The 13,719-nt window shown below is 46.9% G+C and overlaps 1 protein-coding gene across 7 annotated transcripts in view; it reads right to left on the bottom strand.

Annotated features, from left to right (window-relative positions):
- The window catches only part of WDR17 (WD repeat domain 17), an 81,757-nt gene that overhangs the window by 59,179 nt on the left and 8,859 nt on the right, over nt 1-13,719 (bottom strand). For 6 of the 7 annotated variants that reach the window (XR_004966086.1, XM_036299759.1, XM_036299758.1 and 3 more), the window contains exon 2: nt 7,986-8,106. The exons of the other annotated variant lie outside the window; for it this stretch is intronic. Coding sequence is in view for 5 of the 6 variants with exons in the window: in XM_036299759.1 (XP_036155652.1) it covers nt 7,986-8,051 (66 nt within the window). In the remaining variant the exon portion in view is untranslated. The remainder of the gene's footprint in view (nt 1-7,985; nt 8,107-13,719) is intronic. 7 annotated transcript variants of the gene reach the window in all.

Raw genomic sequence — 13,719 nt, 5'->3', positions numbered from 1 at the left:
AGGGTGCACAGCCTGCCTGCAGGGCTCCGAGACCCCTGGGGGGGGGGCCCTGCCTGGTGCCAGACACATGGGGCTTCCCAGACAGAAATATATAGATATTTTGTGTACATTTTTATTGATTTCAGAGAGGAAGAGAGAGGGAGAGAGAGAGAAACATCAATGATGAGAGAGAATCATGGATCGGCTGCCTCCTGCACGCCCCCTACTGGGGATGGAGCCCACAGCCTGGACATGTGCCCTGACCTGGAATTGAACTGTGACCTCCTGGTTCATAGATCACCGTTCAACCACTGAGCCATGCTGGCTGGGCAGAAATATTATACAGATTTTTATGTAAAATAAAAATACATTTTTATGTAAAATGTACAAATTGCCAAATGTAAAAAGGGGCAATTTATTCAAGGCATCAAATTCAAATGTAAAACAATGAGCCAATACCCAGAGGAATAGGGCATTTGTCATAGAACTTCAACATTTTTACACGGATTCTATATTCTTACAGAAACGACGTGAGTTACACAGGGAGACCTACAGGCTGCATGGTAATGTTGTTCATTGCGAAGAGGGGCCGACGGAAGCCGAGACCGCTGACTATAAACTGTGTATGTGGCCTCACCGGGATCCTCTGTGTCTGTCTGTCTGTGGCTCCAGGTGTGCGAGCAGCAGTGTGTCCTGTGACCTCACTTCTCTTGTGGATCTGAGAAGAGTTGTCCATTTTCTGTTCCTTCAGGTTTTATTGTTTCAGATCCAACTGAGGACTTCTAAGCTCCTTACTTGCCTGACTAGAACCTAGAAGTCCCTCAGCTCCATTTTTGTGCTAAAAACAATAAATTACTCTGAAATCCATGCCAATATATTTTTACTTTAACTATTAGTGTATCCTGATTTGCTACTTTCTAATTTTCATGTTTAGATAATATAAACATTTCGATTTTGTCACATAATTTGTATGCCCTTTAAATCTCGGGGTCCACCAACTTATGTCCTTCCTAAACTCAGAGTTGAATAACTCATCCACACCAGCCATGAAAATACTACATAGGACAAAACAAAATGGCATTTTATTTTAAAAATCTAACATTTTGAGTGAAATATTTAAAAATCATTTATTATTAAATATGAATACTATGACATTTATAAATCTGAGTTACGTATTTAATCTGGTAGTATTTGAAACGTCCAGATTATTTTTCAACAGTATTATTATAAGATACTAGTATATTTGGCACATAATACTATATAGCCTTTATGAAGTGATGCCTAGAGTTTCTGAAGAGATAAAGCTTCTGTCATCTCTGTGGTCAGCATGGGTTGGTCTGCAGAGAATGGATCTGCATTCCTGGAAGCAGACCTGCTCAGCTGTGGTCCATTTCAAAACATGCATCTGCATTTTAAATGCGAATCCTGTAGAATGTCACATATCTAGGCAAGTAAGTAGACTTAAAATTAGGTGGCAGGTAACTATGTGCTTCAGATAAATATTGTATCCTTGTTTATCTTTATTCTATATGTTTCATTTTTTTATTTGAACAACTTAAGGAATCCCATGTCTATTTCTTCAGAACATATCATCTTTCTGGCCCAGAAACAACGTGTGCGCTTTAAAGATGAAGCCCCAGGCAGTGCAGCTCACGGCTAACGCAGACGGAGACAGGCTCTGGGAGGAAGAATGCCTGAGCTTCCTGCACCGCGTGCAAGGCCGGTGTCAGTAGCCTGGCAACCACAGCCCTGCAGAGGGAAGGTGCTAATTTTTCCAGCCTGAGGACAATTTTAGTTTCAAACACACACACACACACACACACACACACACACACTCACATACATTCACACACACACACTCACATATCCATTCATACACACCTTCACACACACTCACATACATTCACACACATTGTAATATTTATTTATTTATTTTTTTAAAAATATATTTTATTGATTTTTTACAGAGAGGAAGGGAGAGAGATAGGGAGTTAGAAACATCGATCAGCTGTCTCCTGCATATCTCCTACTGGGGATGTGCCCTCAACCCATGTACATGCCCTTGACTGGAATTGAACCTGGGACCCTTCAGTCTGCAGGTCGATGCTCTATCCAAACCGGTTTCAGCCACATTGTAATATTTAAAACATAGCACTTTGCCTGCCTGATCACACACATTCACACATATACTCACACACACACATACACACTCACACCTTCACACACACACTCACACATCCACTCACACATACCTTCACACACACTCACATACACACACACAACACTCACACACACTCAGACACATATTCACACACACACTCACATACTGACACACACAACACTCACACACACACTTTCACACAGTCACATACTCTCACACACACACTCACACACACATACACTGTAACTGCAGTGAAGATGCTTTGCACAGTAAGTGTACGAAATACGATGAAAGTGATGAGTATATTGTCATTACATTTATATACCACTAGAGGCCTGGTGCATGAAATTCAGCCCAGCCTGCACCCTCTCGAAATCCAGGACCCCTCGGGGGATCTCCGACTACTGGTTTAGGCCCGATCCCGCCTGCAGATTGGACCTAAACCGGCAGTCGGACACCCCTCTCACAATCTGGGACCACTGGCCCCTGCTTACCTGCCTGCCTGATCGCCCCTAACCCCTCTGCCTTCCTGATTGCCCCTAACCACTCACCTGCCTGTCAGATCGCTCCTAACCACTCTGCCTGACTCCCTGATTACCCCTAACTGCTTGCCTGCTTGCCTGATCACCCCAACCACTCACTGGGGGGCTGCCAGCTGGGGTGAGGGGCCGTGATCATTCTGGTCTCTGGTCGTTCTGCCATTTTGGTTGCTGAGCTTTTATTATATAGGATGAGAGCTCACTTTTGAAAATGCAAGAGTATTATGAAATGAAATGATCACAATAAAATTTAAAATACAGCTATATAGTTGTAACCCTGACAAAAATTAAATTTTACAACTAAGTTAAAATCAAGTTTATATATGTGTCTGTGAGACTGTAGAAGTATGTACATATGCCATAAACAAGAATTCCATCAATGTGTAAAAGGCCAATTTGGTGCTCTAAAGATCAAACTCACACCTGTATGTGAGTTTTCAAACACTACATATCTCCATTACAATTTTTAACTCAAAAATCCATCTTGTGAATATTTAAAACATAACCTACTGACAAAGTCTGCCATGCTGAATGCTGATTATCTACACTAATAAAAGAGAAAGATGCAAATTGACTGTACCTTCACAACACCCAACAGCCAATCAAGAGTATGCAAATTAACCCAATAGAGATGGCGGGTTATTTTGCATATGCAGGCGCCGAGCAGCCGGGTGTGGGGCAGGATGTTCCGCACCGCCCCAGCTGCTGCTCCAGGCCTCTGGGCAGCGTGGGAAGGCGGAAAGGCACTCCGGCCTGAGCGAAGGCGGTGCCAGCAGACAGGAGAAGGAAGGCCCATTCTTGCACAAATCTTCGTGCATCGGGCCTCTAGTATAGGGTATAAATGCACATACACATCACCTGAAAAGTAACAGGCTGGATTTTTGGAGAATATAAAAGTCAATGCTCATGTGCCCATTTTCATTATTTAGGGTAGAATCTTTCTTTCTCGTCTAAGCCTGTGTAAGAGATGACCGAAACGTGAGCCAGAAGAAGCTCACGCTCATGAAGACAATATGGTAGTTTTAGGGTCACACTATGCCTACAACAGCTACTACTATGGAATGTCTCAGAACCAAGAAATCATCTCTAAAGGCCAGGGGTGTCAGCAAAGGGCAGACTGGAGCAGAGGGTGGAGGAGGGACTGGAATCCTCACACTCTCCATGAGCCGCCCCAGAGGCACTGTAAGGGAAAACATGATTTTAGTAAAAAGCATTTTTTTCTTGGCCTCAGGCACCCTTTTCCCCAAATTAGATGACCACCCATGTCCCCTCCCAATGAGGAAATATGGACAGCACTGGACACTAAGCCTTTTGTTCCAACATCAGAAATGCACTTACTACATTTAAAACACATGGACATAATACATAATAAAGAATGCTGACATTGCAGAGTGTGTGTGTGTGTGTGTGTGTGAGCGGGCACGTGTGCGCGTGTGTCCAGGGGGATTGGAGTGCTGTTATTTTAAACTCATAAGCTGAAATATTTTATCATTTACGGGTAGGACTAGAATTTTCAAGCTCAATCCTGCAGAATGCTCAGGATTCACAGTATGAGGGATTTCCTCCAGAGTCAGGTATTAACTGGCTCCAGGACTGTTTACCAATTTGGTTCACAGCTGAAGGAAAAAATTCTAAAAAGCAGGCAAGAGGCTTTAAACTGCTGAGGATTTACAATGAAAGAGATAATTAAGCAAAACAAGGAGAAATAAACCAAAGAAACTTATATCCTTATATGCATAGCCCATCAACACAGGCAATAGGGCAGTGAAGACCTGAGGGTGTGAGGTAGGGTCTGTGATGAGGGGGTAAAAGGAAGGAAATGGAAGGTATCTGTAATACTATCAACAATAAAAAGTATATTATAAAATGAACTGAAATAGTGAGAAAATATCTCTGATGAAGATGATAAGAATGGGAAACTGAAGAAGTGAGGAGGAAGGAACATTCAGTGGTGCACATCTCAGTAGCACCTGTCCTCCAGCAGCAACGGGGAAGCTGGGAAACTACAGGAAGATGTTCCACTCATTAATGAAAAAAAAATCCACTAATTGCCTTCATTTGAATAATTTATAATTCATTCATTAAAAGGGTAAAAAGTCTAAGAGAAATTATATGTTATTCTAAACAAATCCATTTTGATAAGGTGCATTTTTAAAGAGCAGTTTTGTACTACTGCAATAATACATCCAAATAGTTATTTTCAAAATACTATGCCAAAGTTGCCATAGTAGCAATGCAAATCCCTTTGGAACATAATTGCTTAATAATTTATCAAATGTAACATAGCCCTCTACCTCAGAAAATTATTTACATTTCCTTTGATAATATTACTAGAAGCCCGGTGCACAAATCCCCTCAGCCTGGCCTGCACCCTCTCGCAATCCAGGACCTCTTGGGGGATGTCAGGCTGCCGGTTTCGGCCCAATCCCCACAGGCCAGGTCAAGGGACCTTGGGCCTCTAGTCTATATATATAAAAGCCTAAGCGACTGAACAACTGGTCAACTAGTTGCTATGATGTGCACTGACCACCAGGGGGCAGACGCTCAACACAGGAGCTGCCCAGTGGTGGTCAGCGCGCTCCCATAGCTGGAGCGCCGCTCAGCTGACCAACGGGCACCAGACGCAGGGCTCACAGCTGGCCACTGCAGCCCGGAGACCACAGCAGAGCAGCAGCGAGCCTACCGAGCAGCAGCGGTGGCAGGTGCAGCCGGGCTGGGATGAGCAGGAATGGCAGGCAGAAGCGGCAGGAGGCACTGGATTGCCGGTTTGGGCCCAATCCCCACTGGATATGCCAAGGGACCCCACAGATGCACGAATCCATGCACCAGGCCTCTAGTATGCATATAAGATCTTTGGTTAATCTCTTCCTGCCCTCCCCACTCCCCACTCTCCACTCCCCACTTTCCTCTGAGATTCATCAGTCTGTTCCATGTTTCCATGCCTGTGCATTGAGCATCTGCCCCCTGGCGGTCAGTGCCTGTCATAACTACCACTTGAACAGTTGAATGGTCACATAGGCTTTTATATATAGAGACTAGAGCAGCCGTGGGCAAACTATGGCCCGCGGGCCGGATCCGGCCCGTTTGAAATGAATAAAACAAAAAAACAAAAAAAAAAGACCATATCCTTTTATGTAATGATGTTTACTCTGAATTTATATTAGTTCACACAAACACTCCGTCCATGCTTTTGTTCCGGCCCTCCGGTCCAGTTTAAGAACCCATTGTGGCCCTCGAGTCAAAAAGTTTGCCCACCCCTGGACTAGAGGCCCGGTGCACAAAAATTTGTGCACTCGGGGGGGAGGAGGGGTCCCTCAGCCCAGCCTGTGCCCTCTCGCAGTCTGGGACCACTCGGGAGATAACAACCTGCTGGCTTAGGCCTGCTCCCAGGTGGCAGAGGGCAGGCCCAATCCCTAGGTGCAGCCCCTGGTCGGGCTCAGAGCAGGGCCGACTGGGGAGTTGGGGCATCACCCCCTGTCATGCACAGAGCAGGGCGGATTGGGAGGTTGCGATGCCACCCTCAGTCACGCTCAGGGTAGGGCCGATTGGGGGGTTGGGGCACCGTCCCGTCACACTCAAGGCAGGGTCTATGGGGAGGTTGCGGCGCCACCCCCTGTCACACACAGAGCAGGGCCAATCAGGGAGTTGGGGTGCTGCCCCTGTCACTCACAGAGTAGGGCCAATAGGGGAGCTGGGGCCACTGCCCCCTGTCACACACAGAGCAGGGCGGATCAGGGGGTTAGGGCGCCGCACCCTGTCACACTCAGGGCAGGGCTGATGGGGAGGTTATGGCTCTACCCTGTGACACACAGAGCAGGGCCCGTGGGGGGGGGGGGGAGGCGCCACACCCTGTCACACACAGAGCAGGGCCGATCAGGGGGTTGGGGTGCCGCACCCTGTCACACACAGAGCCGCAGGGCGATCAGGGGGTTGGGGAGCTCCCCCCTATCAGGCACAGAGCAGGGCCGATCAGGGGGTTGGGTGCCTTCCCCTGTCACGAACAGAGCAGGGCCGATAGGGAGGTTGTGGCCCCGCCCCCTGTCACACACAGAGCTGCAGGGCAATCAGGGGGTTTGGGCGCTGCCCCCTGTCATGCTGATCTCGGTGCTGGGAGGCATATTACCCTTTTACTATATAGGATAAAGGCCTGGTGCATGGGTGGGGGCCGGCTGGTTTGCCCTGAAGGGTGTCCTGGATCAGGGTGAGGGTCCCCACTGGGGTGCCTGGCCAGCCTGGATGAGGGGATGATGGCTGTTTGCAGCTGGTCACACACCCTTCAGGGTGGGGGTCCCCACTGGGGTGCCTGGCCAGTCTGGGTGAGAGGCTGAGGGCTGTTTTCAGGCTGGCGGGTGACTGAAGCTCCCAACCGCTCCTTTTTTTCTTTGTTTTTTTTTTTATTCTGGGCCAGCTTTAGCTCTGAGGCTTGGCTCCAGCTCTGAGGCCTCGGCTGCTAAAAGCAGGTATCTGGTTTGTTTGGGTTCTATAATCGAAACACTGTTTCAACTCCAGCTCTGAGATCCCAGCTGGCTGAAAGCAGGTTTCTGGAGTTTGTTTAGCTTCTATATTTGTAACAATGTTTCAAACTGCAAGCTCAGAGGCCGGCAGCGGCAGGCGGGGAATGTTACCTTCCTCTGTCACTGAAGCAAGCAAGCCTCATGTTCGCTTCAAGCTGCCTGGCTGCCGGCCGCCATCTTGGCTGGCAGTTAATTTGCATATTGCCTGATTAGCCAATGGGAAGGGTAGCGAAGTGACACCAATTTGCATGTTTCTCTTTTATTACTGTAGATATACAGATAGTATTATTATACGCATCTATTCATTGAATGCATTTCTTTATGAAAAATTATTTCACTGAAATTATTGCTATTTTTATATATTAATCTCATTCAAAAGAATTCTAGTTTATACAGGGTTGGTCAAAAGTCTGTTTACAGTTATGAGTATGTGAAACAGAGAATTCTTGTATTATTACTTACTATTGTTTTATTTTCCATATGAACAACTGTAAACCTATTTTTGCCCCACTTTATATTTAAGCCTAAAGACAATCTGAAAACACTATGAATTCATCTTAAACCAGGATAGAAAAATGCCTTTTCTTCAATGTATAGGTAATTAGGACTATTTGCATATATCATCTTCTTACCTCTGCTTTTAAATCTATCAAATAAGTATGTTACTTGACTCAAACTTTTGCAATGCAAAATTGTCCACAATGAAAATGACACAGTAATACAATACAATTGCATTAGAAATAAAACAGAAAAAAAACATAAAATTATAATTACAACATAAATATCGCTTACTCTTTGCAGTCCTTCATACCAATCATCTTGCTCAAACCAACTTGAAATGTAAGTCATCCAAGCCATAGGCTGTTTCTACCTTAATCAAGGCAAATGGAAACTCAGCATCGCAAGGCAGCACCTAAAGTAACAACAATGAGTTTCAACCACGCAGCTCCCCAACTCTGCCTGGAGAAGGGCTGTTCAGGACAAGAAGCGAGGAGTGCACACACATTTCAGCTGAAGCAGCGTTAACGATTTACAAAGAACAGTATCTGTAGAAATAATGCTAAACCAGAAAATGGACGCCTATATTCAACTAAGAAAAAAAATAAAACAATAATGTTATTGCACAGTACCTGAGAAAATGCTGTATCAAAGAGTTTATTTGGTTTACAGTTTTCATTCTAAAAATCTTAGTTTTAACTTTCGCAAGAAACAGGTGAGTTTCTAGAAGTTACCAAGTTAGCACAAGAACACACAAAATAACAGGAAGCAGAAAATCATTTTCATTGTCAACCTTAGGAGTTGGACAGACAGCTCGGAGAAAGTTTCTAGGTTAACAACTGTACGAGGACAAGGTCAATCCTATATATCTATTCGCTTCCAGCTCAGCTGGCTGCTAACCTTAGCACCTGAAATGGTTTACAGACAGCACAGGACTGAATGGGGTGCTAAGGTGTTCAACAGAGAATCAAACTCACACCCACTGGGCTTCATTTTAGTCTTACTCACTTCCAGAAGAAGTTATGTACTAGCCACGCTAAAGAAGAGATTTCTTGGAATCCCGGGAGGATATCTGAACTTGAAAATGGCCTCCCTAAAGCTGAGGTGTATCACCCGCTGTGTAACAGGTTTTGTGTGATCCTGTCCTGGCTGAGCTCATCAAACCCTCACACCTTGGGGAAGAAAAAAAGGAAGGGAAGGAGAGAGGAAGGGAGAAGGGAAGAGAGGTGGTGGTGGAAAGAAAAAAGAAAACAATTTGAAGAATGTGAGTGTTCCATTTTTCATACCCCAAAAGCAAACTAGCTGTTGTTCTGACATCGAGAGATAGACTTGTATGGCATGTAAATGTCACTGTAGGTAAGTGAGAACAGCCTATGGCTACAAATTTATCAATGGACCACAACCCTCTTCTGCCGAAGTCTTCTTGTTTTCTAGAAATATTGTCAATACTACCTGCTTGAAGCCTTACAGAGAAAGCTCCAGGATTGGTACAACCTCCTGCTTAAGGTTCCCACCTTGGTCCCTGAATGTGGACCGTGTTTTCTGTCCTGCCCTTTGAGTTCCCACGGACCCCTTGTCCTTGCCTCGCTGCTCAGGACTGGAATCTCCTGCATTGTCCCCCACTCTGGGTTTGCTCCCCACACACCCACTGTTGTCTCTCTTGTCTATTGCTTATCTGATTTTGAGCTACAATTCTATGTCCTGCATTAAGCATTCTTACCCCGCCTTGAACTTCTATCTAGCAGCTGACCAACAACTCTAACTACCTTGCTACTATTTCAGTGGTTCAGTCTCTCTTCTAATACAGTCCACCAACATCACCCATGCCAAACGCCCAAACCCCATTCCAAACTACCTACCGAACCTAGACCCCCCCCGCCTTTTACCTGGTAATCTCATGTGAACATGTGTAAAACCCAGCTCATCTCTCTTGAGCGAGGCTTCCCCTTTCCACCACTCCCAAACAGCCTTGACTTTCCCCTGCGGTCCCCATTTCAGAGACGATCGTTATACTCAGTAACCCAAGACACCGACAAAAGGCCACCTTTCGTCCCCTCCCGCTCCCCTCCCAGAACATTCGATCTCCAAGTCTTTTAACAGGTCTCTTCAAAAGGCCCTTCTCTCCCTCCCAATGCCACTGTTTGGGGCAAACCCCCGTGTCTTGCATAAACTAATAAACGAGGTTACTTACCAATCCCTCCTTCCACTGCAGTCCCTCAACACGTCCTATACTGTCGTGACTTTATGTCCAGACGTTTTCAAATGCTTTTGCCTGAACTGTCCTTCCCCTCCCCCTTTTCCGGTGAATAACAAGCTCTTTCATATTGAGGGTCTTACAAGACCCACCTTAAATATCCCTCTTCTCTGAAGCCTTCCGCAAATGCACCAAGTCCCTCACCTGGGTGCCTTTAAGTTGGTATCTGCACTGGATAGTGAAAATTTGTGTGGATATAAATTGTGAGCTCTGCAAGGCAAAGGGCCACACCACAACCATATCTGTACGGAGACACAACGTGTCCGCCAGAGAGTTGACAGAAGAGCCCCGCGACCAGGGGCAGGTCACAGGAACGGAAGGCGCCCAGAGCTGACACTCAGGGAGGAGCCAACGACACAGACCCCAGTGACCTGTGAGGGACCCACCAAGCGAAGTGGGACCACTCTTCCATGCCTTGTGCGGAAATGGCTAACCACTCACTTAAGAAATTGTCTTTAAAAGGTGCAAATGCTCACTTGAACTGGTACCATTATTTTATCATTATCCCAGACACCAAATGTGATTTATTACAACACTGCAAATCCAACGCAGTTAACACGAACACCTTGTTGACAGGGCACACATCGTCTCATGATTATTTCCTGATGTTACTCCATGAGCACTAGTTTCCATATTTGCAAGAATTAAGAAAAGCAAAATACTTCATGTCATGTAATCTCAGGCGAAACATTATCTTGCCTAGAAGCACACATTTCTTCATTGCACTCCGGGTATTCTGATGACCTGAGAGTGAACAGAACCTGGTTCGTTTAGTGTAAGAATGGCAGACAGTTTCCAATTCCCAAACCTCCCTCCCTGTCAGAACCATCTGGGGTGCAGAGGGAGACCCTGAACTGCCCTCGGAAGAGACGTGAGAACTGAGACAGGAAGGCGGGGTGATGGTGGCTTAGTCCACTCCTTCACCCGGTAAGATCAGGGATGGAAGGAAATGACAATAATCAAACCCCAGTGTCATCATGATAAAGACATAAACAAAGGCGATAAAGGAGAATGTTTGCAATGTCAGAAACCTTACTGCAAGTATTACTATCCAAACACGGCCTGGCTGTCGGTCCTGACCCTCGCACACACTCTCCGCATCTCTGTTTGCCATGACCTCCTCGGCGGCAGATGGTCCCTGCCTGCTGCCTTTGGACTTGCCACGCAACTTGTTTGGCCTCGTGACAGGTGGGCAGACATCACTGTCCCAGGTCCATTCCCACCCTCGTGCCCCTGCTGTCAACCTGAGAAGGACAGTCCATGGCTACCTCGCTGGGCCAAGGAGGACAGAGCTGTCCAGACCAATCCCAGGCCTCCAGGGACGTGCAGGACCACCCAGCTTAGCCAAACCTGTTAGGAAAACCCTAGGATTACACCTGTGAGCATATTAATGCTCGCTGTCCTACTGTGCTGAGTGTGGGAGGGATCTGTATCAGCACTTTTGTGGCAATAGCTCCCTGATGCATACAACGGCCCCCAGGGATATCAGACCCAGCACTGCCGAGCCACGAAGACACTCCACTCCACGGAGCTCAGCTCGCCCAGACAGCAGGCTCCCTTCACCTGCATGGGGAAAGCAGGGCTGATGCCTGTAGGAAGGAAGCGGGGTTTACAAGGTTTAGCGTGTCCTGACAACCTATGTGCGGGAGGAGAGTTACAGAGGACAGGACGTTCTTTAGATAGCTAAATAGGGCAAGAGATAGTTATGTAGATAAAGAATCTGAGTTAGCTCATGTTTTTTTTTCAGTCTCTGAGGGTCAGTCATTTCACAGGAGGCAAACGCAGGGGCACATCCACGAGGCCCAGTCAGACGGGGGCGGGGTTTCCATCTGAGAAACACCCTTTTCAGAAGCGCTTTCTAATTCTGTGTCAGGACGGGTAGGATGAAGCACAAGACGTAGGCCCTGCTCTCGTTCTGAGAAGCTGGCCACAGCATCCAGTCCTCACCTCGGGCCATAATTACAAGGACTGAAATCAAAACCCTGGCGGGCAGTTCCTGGCCGAGAGCTGAACGTACTAAAAGTTCTCTGGGTGTAAATGTATGGGGACCTATTTGTGCCAGATCCCGAAGTGTCCGCTTCTGCGCTCTTCTGCCGGAACCTGGGACTGTTTCTATCGCTCTCGCCTGTGTAACATCCCGATACAGTGAAATGACACGGCGGCCTGTGCCCGAAGTCTTGGTCTCCACTGTCTCTGCTTTGATTCCACAGCCAGGTTTCTCCATCCAGTGTCACCTGCTGTCTCAGACCAGAGCATCGGCTTAACCCTCTGAAATGTCGGCATCTGCAGCCTGTCCTTTCCTATCCGAAGTCTGTCCCCACCAGGGACGCCTTCTAACCTATGGCACCAGCTGCAGTTACGCTCTCAGTCGGCCCTGTCTCCGTTACCATGTGACACAGCAAAGATACTTACAGGAACTTCCCAAGGAACTGGAATTAACGTGCAAGGTGAGCACAGGCCACCACTGGTTCAATCAAACAGGGGAGCACGAAGTATGACATCATGCACTGCTCAAATCACCCCCTTCCCCATCCCTGCATCTGACCTGCCTAGAGCCCTGCTGCGACGGTCAGAGGAGAGGACGGGGCTGGGAGAGGGACTTGGAAAGCGTACACGTGCCTCCTGCAGGCGGTGCACAGGGTGCTGCGGACCTGGGATCACCTGCCTGCCTACTCACCAGGAATAAACTCTCCTTGAAGGCACCGAAATGAGTGGAAGGCAGCTGTCAGAAGCACCATGTCACTGCACTTAGGGCGATCCCTCTACCCCACCTCCATCAAAGCCCTGCAGTAAAACGTCAGGAGGAAGAGCTAGAAGCAGGTACACAGTTTAAAAAGTGTGCTTGGAATGGTCAGAATGGTTCCTCACTGTTGAAAGATTGTTCTTTAGTTTGTCAGTTTATTTTGTTCATTAGATTCCACATATAAGTGAGATCGTGCGAACAAAATAGACGCAGAGACATGGAGGCATGCAACAGAATGAGGATTCTCAGAGAGAAGGTGGGGGTGGGGAGGGAAGAGACCTTATGTGCACATTTGCATAAACCATGGACAGACAACAGTGGGGCGAAGGCCTGGGAAAGGGATGGGAGAGGGCAGAGAGAAGTCAATGGGGGGAAAAGTGGACATCTGTAATATTTTCAATAATAAAGACAAATTAAAAATATATATATATATTGTTATTTATAAATAAGACCCTGGCTTCCAGCAATGGCACACAAGTATATATATTCTAGTTCTCCCACTGAGAGCAACTAGGAAAAGTGGATAAAAATACGTAAGCTCTCAGGCTAAGAAGAGGAGTCACACGAGAAGTCCAAAGAGCCTAGCCGAGCACTTTTTCGTTGATGATGGTGGTTGGGGTGGAGGGTGGGGTGGATGCCACGTTTTCCCCAACAGCATTTGCCTAAATAAAATACTGAGAAGCTCTGGAGAGCTCTGGTGATGTCATAGGGCTGGACGGGGAAATGACCTAATAATGGTGTCCTTTCAGCAAGAATAATCTGGGGCTATGGCTTAACCGTTTGCACGCCATAAGCGTCTATAGACGCAAGCGGCGCACCTTTTTTAATTAAATTCAGAATGTCGTGGCAGTTAACTTGAAGACTAAGGAGGAAATAGAAACAGACCCTCCCTCACAGAGCCTGAGGGTCAGCTTCAAACAAATCCACCCACGACTGGAGCGAGTGGTCTTCCCCACACTGACGCTTTTCAAAGCAAAAGTGAATTCTCTCTGGAGGAAGATAGCAAAGACGCACTCCCCGGGGCAGAAGGG

The sequence above is a fragment of the Myotis myotis genome, unplaced genomic scaffold (assembly GCF_014108235.1).
Source record: "Myotis myotis isolate mMyoMyo1 unplaced genomic scaffold, mMyoMyo1.p scaffold_m19_p_3, whole genome shotgun sequence".
NCBI lineage: Eukaryota > Metazoa > Chordata > Mammalia > Chiroptera > Vespertilionidae > Myotis > Myotis myotis.
The sequence above is the reverse complement of the archived record's forward strand: the minus strand, read 5'-3'. Positions and strand labels throughout refer to the sequence as shown.